The sequence below is a fragment of the Denticeps clupeoides genome, chromosome 4, assembly GCF_900700375.1.
Source record: "Denticeps clupeoides chromosome 4, fDenClu1.1, whole genome shotgun sequence".
Lineage (NCBI taxonomy): Eukaryota > Metazoa > Chordata > Actinopteri > Clupeiformes > Denticipitidae > Denticeps > Denticeps clupeoides.
The window spans coordinates 12192212-12208618 of NC_041710.1; the positions used below are offsets into that span (position 1 = coordinate 12192212).

General features: G+C 40.3%; 1 protein-coding gene across 2 annotated transcripts; it reads right to left on the reverse strand.

Moving 5' to 3' along the window:
* Positions 1 to 1838: 1838 nt before the first annotated feature.
* On the reverse strand, positions 1839 to 6928 carry LOC114788839 (transmembrane protein 200C-like). 2 transcript variants are annotated; one of them, XM_028977764.1, is made up of 2 exons: positions 6706 to 6928; positions 1839 to 3907 (listed from the first exon to the last, which is right to left on the reverse strand). In XM_028977764.1, the coding sequence occupies exon 2, from the start codon at positions 3872 to 3874 to the stop codon at positions 2369 to 2371; it is 1506 nt and encodes a 501-aa protein (XP_028833597.1). In that variant the 5' UTR covers positions 3875 to 3907; positions 6706 to 6928; the 3' UTR covers positions 1839 to 2368. The 2 variants fall into 2 exon arrangements, with proteins under 2 accessions (XP_028833597.1, XP_028833596.1); XM_028977763.1 differs by having other exon boundaries at positions 6594 to 6927.
* Positions 6929 to 16407: the final 9479 nt, after the last annotated feature.

The following is a 16407-nucleotide window of genomic DNA, read 5'->3' on the forward strand; positions in this document are numbered from 1 at the left end:
GCGCCCGGCCCGGCTCCGCCCCCGGCTCCGCCCCCCTGGTCCGCTGATTGGCTGCGGGCACAAATGTAGGCGCGTAGTCCGACAACTCTGTCGCGAAGATTATTGGGTGGCAACGTCTATCGCTGTAATGAACTCCGCAAGAGAACATTTTTATATACAGCCCCTTTTCTTTAGATTCTAGCGTCGATATTGTCACAGAGCGCATATGTATTCTCTCTCTCCCTCTCTAAAGAGAGAGCGACGGAGACAGCTAACTTCTGTTTAGACATTTACATTTAAGGCAACGACTTACAACGTGCTTTCATGTTACCATCAATGAAGTGATCAATTCTGGTTCACTAGGACCACCAACCACGAATACAACCAGAGGATGCTTCAACCAGAGGATTTTACATTTTAATCAATTATCCAAACATTCGATGCAGGGTAAACATAATATTTATTGTCATAAACTGTACAAAAATATTAGTTTTTCAATTCATGGAAAAATGCGCCCGTAAATGAATTCGAAAACTCCTTGACTGTACCGCCATCTAGTGAGGGTAATGTATACAGACAGGGATGAGATTCAAGACGGTAGTGTTCATTTTGGTCCTCATTTGATCTTCTCAGCGTTTAATACCGGACAGTGGATAAAAAAAAATTCTCTTTTAATAATTAACAATGAAAAGCGGTGGCAGAATCTTCCCAGCGAGCGTGCTTTTTAATGGACTGAGGTGGAATGACAGCCTACCACTGGGGGTCAGTGTGCCACTTACTTCTTCTTACTCTAGTTCTATTGTAGATAGGGGAGCAACCCCCTTCCCCCCTTAAACTGACAATGGCTACTATATGGGGTACACCTTGCTTGTACCTGGTTGCATACAGAACTGGCTGAGATGGACCAGAGATGGTCCATGTCAGTAGATCAGAAGCTTCTGAAATATGCAAACCAGCCGGTCTTGCACTGCCTGCCACAGCATGTTGAAAGTCACTTAAATCCCCCTTTTACCCATTCTGATGCTTGGGTCGAACTTCATATCTTTCTGACTAAATGCATTGATTTGCTACGATGTTACTGCTGATTATTTCTGTTAAATTGGTGTACCTAACAAAATGACCAGAGTGCATATGGCTGTATTTCTGCAATTGCAATCTACACTCATAATACTCTGAATAATACAATAATAACACGAATCTTGCTTCCCGATACCTCTTTGGGGGTCTTTGTCCATGAAAGAATAATAAAAATAGAATGTGTGAAAATGCAGAGGCGCTGCAATTATAATTATCTAGGCTTCTTGGAAATATGTACGTGATGTCATTTTTTGTGATTTCAATTGTTTGACCCTTGAGTGTGTTTATATGGCTTATATAATTAACATAAATTAAATAATTAGTATTGTGCAACAACAGTAACAAGGCTCCTTGATTCTCGAGTCCTAGACAAAAGAACACTGGATATGTTATTCATATGATAACCTGAACACATATTTGAGGCCTGGTTTCTTGTAATTCAGTATTTCTCCTTTAGATGTCATATGATTCATCAAGATTTTTCATTATCTTGGTACAAATGCATTCCATTTGATTTACCATTGACTTTACCATTTGATTTACCATTGAAATTGGCACAATGGAATTTTAGGAATATTTTACAAATGCTGTAAATAATGTGGCATAATGAGAATTTCACTTTACTTCTGCAGCTAATTTACTGGGTTTTTTTTTCAGCAAACATTTACTCCATTTGATAATAGCATGTGTGTGTTATAGTTTAAGAGACATATCCCTTTTGTGTGACCCTGTGTGATAGACAATGTTTTTACTTATAAAGTTGTGTAACACCACCCATAATATTGCATAATCATCTATTATTTTAATGTGCAGACAAAAAAATTAATTACATGTTACACACAATCTGTTTTGACATAAATTGCTCATTATTTGCTTTTAATATTTCCACTTTTATCTCTTAAAAGGTTTGTTTATTATGTAAATCACACATATACTCATTAAATATGATGCAATATGTTGTACAGTCAATTGTAATTCTGTATTTCTGAGAGATGTAATAGCTTTTTGTGCCATAACCATATAAACTGAATTACCAGATGTTTATGTAAAATAGCATTTGGTGACTATCAGAGTAATGACATGGAAGAGCATTGTGTAATTTTTGCGCACTTAAAATCAATTCAGATTTCACATTCTTCGGAAAGACCGGGATCTAACACCTGTACAGTGGAGGACAAAGCTAGACTACTTATTTTGAATCAGTGAACCTATGACAGACCATCAGGAAGGGATCAGGTGAACTCTGCTTGTTATACATGAACTATGCAAACAATCCTCTATAATCTATTATCAGAAAACCACTTTAGTGCATTTAGTGATTTCCATCTATGCTGGATCTTCTTGGTGAGGGACTGGTGACTGTGTGCGTACCAAACAGTGTCTGTGCAAAAGAGTCTTCAGGAAGTGAAAGTTCCTGAGATGCTGCTGACCTTCTGGTTACTTCTTCAGAAGGAGACAGTCCATCTGTGGCCTCGAATGAGTCTCCCCCAAGGTCGGCCAATTTGATGTAGCCCTTGATACATGACCGGTCCAGTCGGGGACAGCTGAAGCGGCGGGTTCTGTCATCGTGGCTGCCGCTGGTTCCTGGCCGGCTGCCCCCAAGGTCTGAAAGGGCATTGAGTGACAAGTGTGACCCCGTGGTCTTACGTCCGGACAGAGGAATCAACAGATGCTGTTGCTGTGGTGCAACGTTAGATGATGATAACCATAGTGATGACCCCTGACCCCTCTCCGTATGTGATGATCCCTGTGAGACAACAATCTCAACTCTGGAGATCTCCGCTTTGGTTTCCATTGCGGCAGGAGGAGTTCTTTCCTTTGGACAAAATACAATCTCTGTATTGTTCTCCTCATTTCCAACCACATTGGAAATTCTCTCTTTCTCATCTTTTATTTCAACTGGATGCCCCTCCTGCATCTCCCGGTTGTTCAGTTTGATGACAGGAAGTGTGAATGTGTTCACAGAGGATGTAACAATGGACCGTGTTTCCCACGGCCGAGGTTCTGGTGCTCTCTCCTGGTCCTGGTAGACACTATATACTGTATCGATGAACGTCAGTCTGTCTCGAGACCTGCTGCACTTTCTACCAAAAGACTGGCGTCTGAACTGGCTACTGGAGAACGTTGATGGCCAAGAACCCCTGGCTGACTTGTCAGTTTTAGTGTCTCGACCCTGGACATAGCCAACCAGGCCATTGAGGGGTGAACGGTCTTTGGTGCGAAGGTTGTGCATGTCGATGACGGTGGAGTAGATATCACGCAGATTGATGATCTTTGTCTTCTTGTCACGGTTCTCGTGGAGGACAGCATTGGCACAGATGAAGAGGAAGATGCCGATGCCCATGACCAGAGGGCCAAACACCTTCAACCTGTCTGAGTTAAGATAGCGGGCCAAAAGATTGCTAAAGAAGCCCATACTCTGCGAAGAGGGCTTTGCAGTTGTGCAATTTACAGACTGGTTCTTCTGAGAAACATTATTGCTTGTCAATCCCAATGCATTCAGAGGACCACTTATCCTCAAATGACCCCCCCTGGTGTTTTGGTGGACACCTGTTAGATCAATCTCTGGATATACTGGGTTGTCCTTAGGCCAGTATCCCACCATAGCCATGGCTACGCCGACCAGTAAAATCAGTATTCCCACCGCCGCCACCAGTCCAGAAGGAGAGCAGAGGTTTAACTTCCCCTTCACCACTACTACATCGTTCTTCCTTTTCTTCTGTCTGGCTTTCCTCTTTTTCTTGTTCTCCGCCCGGTTCTTGGATCGCAGAGAATCCTGGCGCCTGGAGATGCGCAGAAGCCCGCCTGTCGCAATCATCACTGCTCTCAGGCGATGAGACTGTCAGTCATCCTATAGATGAGGTGGAAGTGAAGGCAGAAAGGGAGGAGACAAAAAATGAATAGGGAGCAAATAAGAGTAGATGTAATATAGGACTGGTTTCAAAATGTGGTCTTATTTAAAATGAGTCAACCATGTCAAATGCAGTCCAGATCCAAAAGCTACAATGAAAAAGGGCAGTAGTTGACTAAAAAATTTAGTACAACATATCTGTAAATAATTTCAAGTCTCAGTTCCCGGTGTGTGAACACAGAAAATGTCACGTGTGAGCTCTATATTCATCAGAATTACATTAATGTGTCATGACAGCAGTCACCAGAAGCAATGCCACACTTCTCTGTCTCTTTCTCTTCTCTTCATTTCTCGATGCTGGCACAGTTATAAAAGAAAGACCTCCAAATCCCGGATCTACTGGCTATTCCTGTCCCTCCAGTATCTCCAGATGGGGTTTAAAAACATATGAGCAATCATTTAAATTTTCCTTTTTATTCAAGTCCATAATCTGAGGTAGAGCATGACAAGCCTTTTTTAATCATTTTAATGTTTTAATGTACTATATGCTCTTGCTCTTATTTACAGAGTAAGCTTGGTACTTTTTTCCGCTTAAGGCACATATATTTAATCTACACTATGGTTGACCATCTGTGCAGAGGGACATACTGTATATTTCTCCATTTAGAGTGTCTGGGTATTTAATGCATTTATTTTTGATGAAAAGCTCGGTTACATAGGGGCAGGGGTTAATTTGGTATTCATAGCCAGCCTCTGTTCTCTGCTGGTGCATGTCCTGCTTTTTTAGACTTTAGTGGATTTAAGTAATCTGTTCATGTATTATTTTAACTGACATGCGCAAAGGATCCAGATGTAATTAAAAATAATGTAGTTTGTGTGGATGACTATGGCAGTACTATGTACCCCGAGGAGCATTCTAGATTGTTCTCTACTGCTTTGAAGGAAAAAGTTCTGATAATTATTTGAATTATTAATAATTGTTACTAATAAGAGTTAGTGTCCCCGGAATACAAAGATGAACAAATGGCCTGGCCCTTGCCTTCAATGCAGGAACCTAATTTTAAGATACTGAAGCGCAACTGGGAGCGCATTGTTCATGACATTTATGCGCTTAAATCTGAAACATGATTGCATTTATGAGCAGAGAAGAAAGGGGTTGGCCTGTGCCATGGAAAGGGAGCATATGTAAGTAAATGTAAAAATGTATGTAAATCTTTATCGAACAGCAATGACCACTCGTGAGTTCGCCTGTCATTCCAATGCTCTAGTGGTTTTTCTACAGGTGCTCTATTTCCCTGCCACACTCCAGTGACATGCATGTTAGAGTGATGGAATGGCACCCTACCCGGGGACTGTTTCAGTCCCTGAGTCACAGAAAACAGCTGGGACAGATTACAGAGCAGGTTTAAATAAATGGATGGGTGGATCAATTATGTAGAGCAAACAGCAAAAAAATAATATTGAGGATAAGTAGGGTTTTAGCATTGAGAGTATTTACATTGGCTGTTTTTCCTTTGCCCATGTGTCTATGCATAAATCGTGGTTTGCAGTACTGAATATTTTAGCTCACAATTTAAAAACAGAGTGAAATGAACTGAGTCTGTTCTGATGTCAACAATTAAAACTGTTACTGTCTGAGAAGGTAGCCTAAGGTAGCCTGGATTTTTCTGTTTACCACATAACCAACAACCCTATTCACAGACCTCTTAGAACCATGAGATGCATGTGGGAGGAAAGACAATGGCCTTCACACACACACGCACCCTCCACACTCAAAGCTCCTCGCAGCTGGATACAGAGATATCGTATGGCCATAGAGAACATACACATGAGTCAGACTCGCCTCACTACAGGCATCCTCTGAAGTGCGTCCACCTGCTCTTCAGTGCATGCCAGAAGTGGGTGAGCAGTCAAAATAGTCTAAATCCCCCCCAGCAAATTGACACAAGCCATTTAGCGTCTGATTACGCAATGTGGAGGAACCAGGATACTGGTGCTGACCCGGTGCATCACATCAGTATCAAAGCACTGAATCAGGATGCGTTACATAAATCATTCATGTGCTTTGGTGTGTCAAAACCTCTGATCTTTTGATGAGAGAACCATGGAAAGGTTGTCACTGCAATAGATCAGGGGACACGTCACACGGGGAAAGAATCATGGCAGAAATGAACTGTTCCATGCTGTACAAGGAAGAAAACACTATACATTCCTCATAGGTCAGAGGTAACAAACATTGAGCACAATGTGTTTGACCTGGCTCTCTAACAGTAAAATGTGTGCATAAAGACACACACACACACACACACACACATACATAGATACATACAGACAGACACATCGATGGAAAGACATTAAACCAGCATTTTATTGCTAGGCCTTAACATCCATCATTATAATTAAAAAGCAGTGCATAAAATCCTGGTCTGCTCTACATTTTAGAAAATGCTCGCCAAACAGATTTTACCAAACGGAGGTGACTAGTTCAGGGTGAATTTGTATTTCTTGCTACTCATCAGTCCCGAGGAACCCCAGTCAGTTGTGGCTGCGCTCCGCGTGCGCATGCGAGCCATGTGGTTCCACTCAACTCTGAACACAAAGACCGTGCACACGGGTAACAGCCATATACAGATATATATATAAATATAAAGCTTTAAACGCACGAGTCGTGTCCGAATCGACTTACTCCAAGCCCGCCAGACGACACGAACTGGCTGTCCCCAGACCGGTCGCGCTCCAGATGTGACCGCTGATAGCGCGTCGGCGTGATCGTGTCGGAATACGGCGCCAGTGCTTACCGCAGAGTGGTGGTCGCCGCTATTTGGAGCCCTGAACTCGCGTCGCGCAGGAGAGGAGAACCCGCGGACGCGTCTCTATATCGAGGAGGGGAGGGGCTCCTGCGCGCACTTACTGCGAGGAATTTGACAGGCAGCCGGGCTGGCGTTCCTGCAACAACGATTAGCCTCCATCGACATCGTAGAAGGATCAGCTAATCCATCTCGTTGCTTGATCACACAGTAAAGACAATGTAAAGCCGTAAAGACGTGTTCCGAGTTTATTACACCCTAAATGTGCCAAGTATGTAATGTGAGGTTTGAAAATGAAACCCTGGGGGCGTGTCCGCCGAAACCACGCCCACTGTCCAAGAATAAGTTACAAAAACAATAGGTTTCCCGCAGCTTCTCTGCTTGGACGCCTAATAATAGCCGAACAATGTATGCTCCATTCTCAGGGCTGCCAACTTCAAAAACCTTGGAGTTCTCCATTCCATTATCCATTCCTTCTTCATTCACGGCATTTTCACACCACAGAACAGAAAAGGTTAGCGGAACATTCACATAATCAGCAAACAAATCAACAAATAAAGTGCTTAAACAATAAACAGATGTGCTGACTCAAGAAACTTCATTAAAAAAAGTACAGTCTTCGAATCTGAATTTGTTTGGCCAGATGCAATGGGCGACCGAGATCAGATACATGAAATACATTTTCAGATGCGTGTGTTTCACACTCATTTCATGAGAGTTGGCAGGCCTGCATTCGCCAGCATTATTGGGCCAGTACAGCTTTCCAGTGAAAGTTAGTGTAAGGGTTAAAGCAGGGGTGGGCTAACTTTTTAGCTCGAGGTCCACATAGACTCAATTTTTGTAATACATAGACTCAGTTTTTGTAGCCATTTGCTAAAATCATTTAAGTTTATTTTTCTTCATTAATGTACACACAGCACCCCATATTGACAAAAAAAAACCCCACAGATTTGTCGACATTTCTGCAGATTTGTTAACCAAAAAAAATGAAATATTGCATAATAAGTATTCAGATCCTTTGCTCGGTGTTTAGTAGAAGCACCATTTTGATCTAATACAGCCATGAGTCTTTTTGGGAAAGGTGCAACAGGTTTTTCACACCTAGATTTGGGGATCCTCTGCCATTCCTCATTGCAGATCCTCTACAGTTCTGGCAGGTTGGATGGCAAACGTTGGTGGACAACCATTTTTAGGTCTCTCCAGAGATGCTCAGTTGGGTTTAATGTCTTGTTGGAAGGTAAACCTTCGGCCAAATCTGAGGTCCTGAGCACTCTGGAGAAGGTTTTCATCCAGGATATCCCTATACTTGGCCACATTCATCTTTCCCTCAATTGCAACTAGTCATCCTGTACCTGCAGCTGCAAAACACCCCAACAGCAGGATGCTGCCACAACTATGCTGTACTGTTGGGACTGTATTGGACAGAGCCTAAATAGAGCCTGGTTTTCTCCACACATACTGCTTATAATTAAGGTGAAAAAGTTCTATCATGGTCTCATCAGACCAGAGAATCTTATTTCTCACCATCTTGAAGTCCTTTGGATGGGTTTTGGCAATCTCCATGTGAGGAGAGGCTTCTGTCTGCCAATAAACCCAAACTGGTGAAGGGCTGCAAAGATGGTTGGCATTCTACAACTTTCTCCCATCTCCTGACTGCATCTTTGGGTTCGTCTTTACCTCACTCACCAAGGCTCTTCTCCACCGATAGCTCAGAGCTGTCCGCACGGCCAGCTCCAGTAAGGGTTCTGGTCCATGTAAGGACTATGGAGGCCACTCTGTGCTTAGAAACCTTAAGTGCAGCAGAAACCCTGGCCAGATCTGTGCCTTGCCTTCAGGCAGTTCCTTTGACCTGGTGTAGAACCATCTCATGGATGATCAGAAGATATTGGACGGCACCTGAGTTAAATAGATGAGTGTCACAGCAAAGTTTTTCTCTGTTAATAAATCTGCAAAAATGTCAACAATTTTGTGTTTTCTGTCAATATGGGGTGCTGTGTGAACATTACTTTTTGGGATTTTAGCAAATGGCTGAAATATAACAAAGAATGAAAAATTTAAGGCTTTCTGTACCCACTGTACATGTCAGACAAAAACATAAAAAGGCATTACACTGTTTATATTTACACAGTTAATTAATTAATGGAATGAAATGTTTGAGATTTGTACATTTTGTGTATTTGAAGTGTGTATTTATAATGATTTGATCTATCTCTTTATATCTAGCCGTACTTAGGAATGAAAATGCATGTATGAAATACAGCCTCTTTCCATCATAAGTATGCCAAAGGTTTTAAGTGCTAAAACGATAAGCTGACCATGATATTGACTAATTGTTGGATTGTTAAGGAGAATAAAACAAATGTATCCCTTTGTTAAGGTAACCACTTTAAAAACTGGAGTATAGTAGCAGCTGGGTGCATCATCGGCAGCGTAGGAGATCTGTACTTGACTGGTGTGTTACTGACTGAGTCCTGACAGTTCAACTTTATTTGTTGTGAAGCACACAGGACTGAGATCTATAGAGTACTGCGTTTTTATGGCATACTGGGTGATCCTTTGTAAATTGAAATAAGCACCAACACAGATAAACAACTGTTGCAAGTGCGGTGAACCCAACCCAAAAATGCAATGAAAAAGTAGAACATTTGTGAACCCTTTCTTGGAATGTCTTTATTGCACAAATAATCTAACCATAACCCTTTATTAGCGCTTCCTGTAACTGGAGATCAAACCTGCACATTGTGCCCATTCATCCTGACAGAACTTTCTCAACTCTTCAACATTGTCTGGTTGTCTTCTGTACATGGTTCTCTTTAAGCCATTCCACAGCATTTTAACAGGAATGCTTTGGCTGGATCACTCGGAAAGGCAAATTCTGTTCTTCTAAAGCCATTGCGCTGTGGATTTGCTGCGATGTTTGGGATTCTATTAACAGACAGAAACCATCACATTTTCCTCAAGAATTAATATGTTTATAAATGTGGGAATCGCACTAAATGATGAAAAAGCAGGTGCAGATCATGATTTCCCCTCCAGCATACTTTAGGGATGGTGTTTGCACACTTCAGGGTTGCAGCAATGTTGTGTAAAAGTAATGTGTAAAAGTAAGTCAAGACATAATTCAGGGTTTACATTTTCAGTTGTACAGTTGAACATTTTGATATATTCAAAGTGATAAATAATTTTCTAAAGATCTGTGTATCTTTAGATGATCAGAGACTGCATTTGATCATTATTGTAACTTACATGAAGATGAGTACTGGAAGATGGATAATTCTATTGTGCTTATATACTGTTTGCTTTGCTTGTATAAAAAAAAACATATATCTACATTTCCTACACACAGACTTTGATCAAACTAATTGGTCCTTTTCACTTTAAGATTATTTTAGTTTAATATTGAACATCTGAAGCATTTGATCTGAAAATAAAAATCCTGATCCCAGGCATCTGCCCAAACTGGACAAATCCATTTTACCCCATAAAAGCAGATGGAATTCAATGCTTCAATGTGCTGTGTCTGTTTTTCTTAAGGTTTAGATTATAAAAGCTATTGCACAATGGTCATATATCATTTTCTCATCATCTTTTAGACAGAGAGGAGACTTTGACGCAAAACAGAATACATTTCTATGTTGTTGTGAACTGATTTGTGTGTGTTTAAGTAAAAGATTATTTTTGCCTGTATATCATGAGCTGGACAGAATACAAGGAATGTCTGATGGAGACCTGGCTGCAACTCAAGTTCCCCGAAGTGCAGATAGCTCTGGTGGTGTGGTTTTCATCACTGTGAATAAGTTCAAACACTGGGCTCAAATGTTTCTCTCAATGTTCAATCTCAAATGTTTAAACAATGGGATTAAGAGATCAGGAAATATACACCAGTACACAACTCCAGAACACTGAAGACCAGATGATACGTGAGAATTACTTCTGGGTGTTATGCATGATAAAATCATAATGCACTAATGGTAACAACAGATCTGTCTATGCTCAACAGTCTAACATAAGATAAGGTAACATATGCATGTCATACTCTGGTTTACCAATAGGTTTGCATGTATCACTGTGTGTTCTCTAGGTTTTAGGTGTTCATGAACTTTCGTGCTTATTTCATGCATAAGTTTTCTTTTAAGTGAGCACAGGATGGTGCACACATAAACTCACAGCAGTGGAACAGTTCGTACATATCTGTATAAAAAATATCACCTGCAATATGTCATTCATGGATATTAATCATAATTAGATGCAACACCTCTGTATGTATTTATAATCATATTTAAGGGCAAGCCTGCATGGAATTCATTCTCTCTATGAGTCCTCCTGGCTCATTTTCTAATTCAAACAGAGTTTGGCTTCCTCCCCGCCTCTCTGAAAATGACTTGTGGGACTGAAGCGCTGCTCCCCGACGTCCTGGAGCTGGCATTTGTAAATGCGCTTTGTGGCGAAGTCTACTGCACACCTGTTCCACTTAATTAAGTCGATATATATCGAAGGCGGGGAGGAGTTGAAATTCATTATTCCTCGCATATCTGGGGCGACAGAGGAATCACCTGGTGATCCTGTGGCACACTGGAACAGCTAGTGGTTCATACTTCAGAAACAGGTCACAGACATCCACACACAATACACCAGCGTCCTGTATGAATTCTAATGAGAAACATAATATTACAGAAAGGTATATTGGAAATTGTTTAAATGTTATTCAGTAAAGACAAGGGAGTTGGTATGTCTGATACTGCATATAGTATCCACTTGCATGAGGGAATGCACATTAAGAACATTATTTACACATTATGTAAAATATATATTTTAAATCATTTTAAATGTGCATTGGAATCTGTAATACTTCTAATTTAATAATGAAGTAGCTATATATGATTTGTTGATAATGACACATTAAATCTGAACTTATATTGGTGATAGCCATCTAGGGCTAAACCTTGCTGAGAGTCTGTCTGCTGGAGGTCAATGGAACTGTCCTCATCATCAATTACCCCACAGATCCATCATGTGTTATCTACACAGGCACATGTGCCTGGAGATAAGGAACACCCACAGCTCATATGATGGATGGTTTTGCTCCTCTTTTCAGAATCTGCGGATTAAGAGGAAGTTGGTTCATGGGGAGTCATTGTCCTACAGAGACTACTTGGAACCAAATAAGAGTCCTCACTATGTTGTAATCTGAAGCACATGCTGCAAAAGGGTATTTGGTTTTTAATACATTATGCAGGTCCAAAGATATAATTTGACAAAGTTTTTTATAAAAAAAAAACATTGGGTATATTTTAATAAAAGTAACATAAATAACAGCATGATTAACGGTAGTGGAATCTGATTAAATTAATTCCAAGACATTCCAGCAACATGATTGAAACTCAAATGTGTAGACCAAATTGAATCTGTATATCAAAAGGCAATCCATGCTTGAAGAGCAAATCAGAAACATCATTATTAGAAGTGAGGACACTATTGAGAACCAACAACCAGAAGAATTTCACCTTTTAACCTCAAGCAAAAATCTATTTTCAGTTATGATGATCATAATTTCATTTTTTTGTATGAAAAAAGCAGGAGTAACGGGAGCAACCTTCTCTTGGTGCACCTATAGCAGAAAATATAGTACCAATTTAGTGGGAAAAAAACCTAATGGCTGCTTTTCAGGTGGAAAAATGGTCTAAGGTGCCTTAGTGGAGAAAACATATAGGTTGCCCTTCCACACATCAAGATTAAAATGATTTATTTTAAGAAGCAGTTAGGATAAATAAAAATACTTCCCAAATAATGATATAATTAAGTTTAAAATATTGTTCCCTTATCTCCTGTTTTTCCCCATGTACTTAATGCATTAATAAAATGTTTTACTGAATAACCATGAGGAGCTGTCTGTGGTGCTGATTCATCTCTCCCAACATTTCCTTTTATTTGCAATATTTGCAGTGTCTACACTGTAAAAAAAATTTCAACTTTATAGTATAAAGTATAGTTGTGGGTGCCAGAAATTCACCACAGATCTACTGCCAAAAATGTAATTGCTTAATGGGGCACCCTATTTAAAACCTGTTAAATTTACAGTATAAAACTGGCAGCTGCGGTATGAGGAACCTTACTGTAAAATATGCCCTGCCTGCCTGACAAAGTGATGTAGACCAAATGATTTACAAAAGCTAGACATTATGCCAAAGAAATTCAGGAAAAAAAGTAAAGTAAATTGAGATCTATCAGTCTGGACAAGGTTATAAAGCCATTTCTTGGGACTCCAGAAAACCACAGTAGGTGGCTGGCCAATTCCATACATTTTACAGTATTTTTGTTTTCTAAACATGTTTTGCAGTGTATGAATGGCTTCATAAAAACTAGGAACAGTGAAATGTGTATGTATTTTTACGACCCTAAAGTGATGAAGAACTTGAAATGTCCATGAAAAATTGTTCCAAAGTTGTTATTTGGAGGTTAATGTATGCTGCACCTACATAATCAAAAGAGAATAATGAGTGGAATTCTTTCCTTTTCATGATTTCAAGATTTGTTTCTTTACTGCAGGAGCCTACAAACTCTCTCTAACATGGCCTTGTTTCCAAGCTAGAGCACACCTGTTAGAACAGTAAACAGGAGCATCAATACTCTCTAATGAGAGTCTATGAAACATCAACAGCTCTTTATTTATTATGAAATTATTTATAATGCCTAAATATGTGCCACTCCAGTGGAGAATCCACAAGATTACAATGTTGTGCAGTGACACATCGGATGTTTTTAAAAGCCAACATTTAATATTTTCCTCAATTTATTAATTTATTGTCTTGGTGATTGAAAAGATTGTGATGACATCTACATCTTAGGACCAAAAAAAGACAAGAAAGAAAAAAACAGAACAGCATTCCCTGGAGAGGAAATGTAAATTTGCCTTTTCCTGTCAGAGTCTGAGTACACTGGGTTTCAGAGGTTTTCAGAGGACCTGACAACAAACGCCAGACAGCAGAAGAGTGCATGTTGAAAGCGTGTCTTACCAGAATGTCAGGATGTGATTGAAAGTTTGCAAAATGGACTCATCATTTGAATTCATCCTTTAAACCTGCAAATTAATGTATTATTTCTTGCCAATTATCATACGTCACATAAGTGACAGCATTTAGAATCTCCACATATGCACATATTGACTGAAACCAACCCACATTCTAACAAATGCACATATTTTAAACACTCAAATCTGTGCATCGCCAATGATCCAGTTTCTTCCAGTTTACTTAAATACACACTAAAGAAACACTCATACATCATACATACAGCCTTGTCAAATGTCCTGCCCTTCCATGAATAAACAAATGACTCAAAATGGGAACCATTTGCAGCAGCACAACAATAAGTGGGACACAGAAGAGACACCAGTGAATTACAAATAACTGAGATGCAGAGGGGTTTTTTTTCATTTATTTGGTTTATTGAATTCATTATTCTTGAGACACTGACTTCATCAAGCACCAATTCTCCTGACTGATAGTGAAATGTGAAAAGTGACAATGGCAGCAGGTCAGATGAGATGTATGGATGAACAGATGCCACTTCCCTCCACCCCAGCCCCACTTCCTCAACCATGCACCACAACACACACATGCAGTCACACATACCATGCCTCCATATGCGCATACACACATAAATATCTCCAGTGCATATCTCCACTCACCTCAATAAATCTCCTGATACAGAGTATCTCAACTGGAGCACAAAGACATGATGTAACTGATGTATAGAGAACATTGTGTGTATGTGTGTGTGTGTGTGTGTGTGTGTGTGATAGATTGGGGTAATCAGGGACAAAGATGCATCAGGTTGTTCTGGGTCAGAGTTGGGGGTGTGGAATACTTCAGGATATGTGCTGCTGCACGTTTTATAACCATGCGAATACAGCCAGTGTTCTGGGTCACAAGTGGGTTTTGTGTGTGTGTGTGTGTGTCTTTCCCTCTTGTTGGAGATAGCAAGCAAACACTTGTAGGTCAAGGAATGTACTTGACTTTCAGACTTTTCCATTTCCAAGCAGGAAATGAACAGGGTCATCAATACTCTATGATACCACAGCATGGTGCACTGCATTGAGAGTCAATGAAGCATTAACTCTATTTATATGTTTGCAAGGCAAGTAGGGGGATTTGGCCCTGTATGCTGGTTTCACACTGTATGTACAGCTTGCAAATCTTGTTATAGTGAACTTATGAAGAATGGAACACCAAACACTTACTGTATGTAATAATACTTTGCACCAAAGGTTAGTTCACATGGTATTAACATTTATTACAATTAACTAGCCATGATTTAAATTCCATTTTTCACTTCAAAGCAGCCTTTTGAGGGGTGGACTCCTTTGAAAATATGATGTGGCACAATCTGCTGTCAATAGCAGATGCTTTAATCCTGAATGTTGTGAGGTCCATGTTTTTTTCCAGAACATTCCACAGATCTGGAGTCCAGATCCAGACCTGGAGTCCAAGACAACAACTCAATGTCACTGTTGTGTTTTTTAAATTATTCATCAGCGAAACACCTTTTCCCATTGCTCTAGTTCACAAGAAACTGTGATTTTTTCCCCTTAGAGCAACTGGCAATTTTCTTAGTTACATTTGCTATTCTATTGTACTGGACAACATGGCTCCCCATACGCTGAATCAAATACTTACACTAAGCTTCAATGACATGAAAGTGAAAGTGAAGTGAGAGTAATTGTGAAACACAGCACCCCGTGCAGCACAACAAAATTCAACCTCTGCATTTAGCCATGAAAGGTGCCCGGGGAGCAGTGTGTGGGGACGGTGCTTTGCTCAGTGGCACCTCAGGTGCGGCTCGGGATTCAAAACGACAACTTTCCACTAACGGGTCTGCTTCCTTACCCGCTAGGCCACCACTGCCCCTAACATAATAATTACACTGTAATTATATAATCAATGATATTCACTTCACCTGGTCATAAGGTTGTGGCTAATTGGTTTAGATACAAAGCAATATTACTGAAATGTTGATTATTGTTGTTGAAATGTCATAAAACTAGATACATTATGCACAATATCAGATATGAAAGTTGCCTTGAAGTCATTCTGAAACGCATCTCTCTCCTTCTGTCTCTGTGTCTGTATTTCATATTTAACATATAGTGACATAAAAAATAGGGCTTTATTTATTATTATAGCCAGATTTGAGAGTAATTACAGTTGTCATGTGAGACGTTCTGATGCTTGTCCATCAGGAAGCTGCTTGCAGGGTGCGTGTTCCATCTGCACTGCACGATGGGTGTGCTTGTGTGAGGGAGTCCCAACCTTGATCCAAACAGACTTGGTAATTTAGGTCAACCCTGTCTAGAGCAACACAGTGTGTGTGTGTGTGTGTGTGTGTGTGCGTGTGTGTGTGTGTGTGTGTGTGTGTGTGTGTGTATGTGTGTGTTTCAAGTGAATGGAGAAAACATTGAAAAACGCAAATAATGTTTGGCTTGGTGACCTGGATCTGCTCAGTGGGAGAATAATCAACTTACATGCTATTGTTAAAGTAGGTACATCCAGGTTTCTGAGGCTTCCTGTTATAAGAAACAGAGCATTGAGGACACCGCTCTGTGATGTGAAATATCGAGCTTGTCATTTCACATTTTTCTGCTTATGCATACTGTCTGATGAGACAGCGGTGTAACCATGGCAACGGTTTCTAATG

Coding starts and splice junctions, on each gene's coding strand:
- LOC114788839 (XM_028977764.1), bottom strand. CDS start 3,874: ATGATTGCGACAGGCGGGCTTCTGCGCATCTCCAGGCGCCAGGATTCT.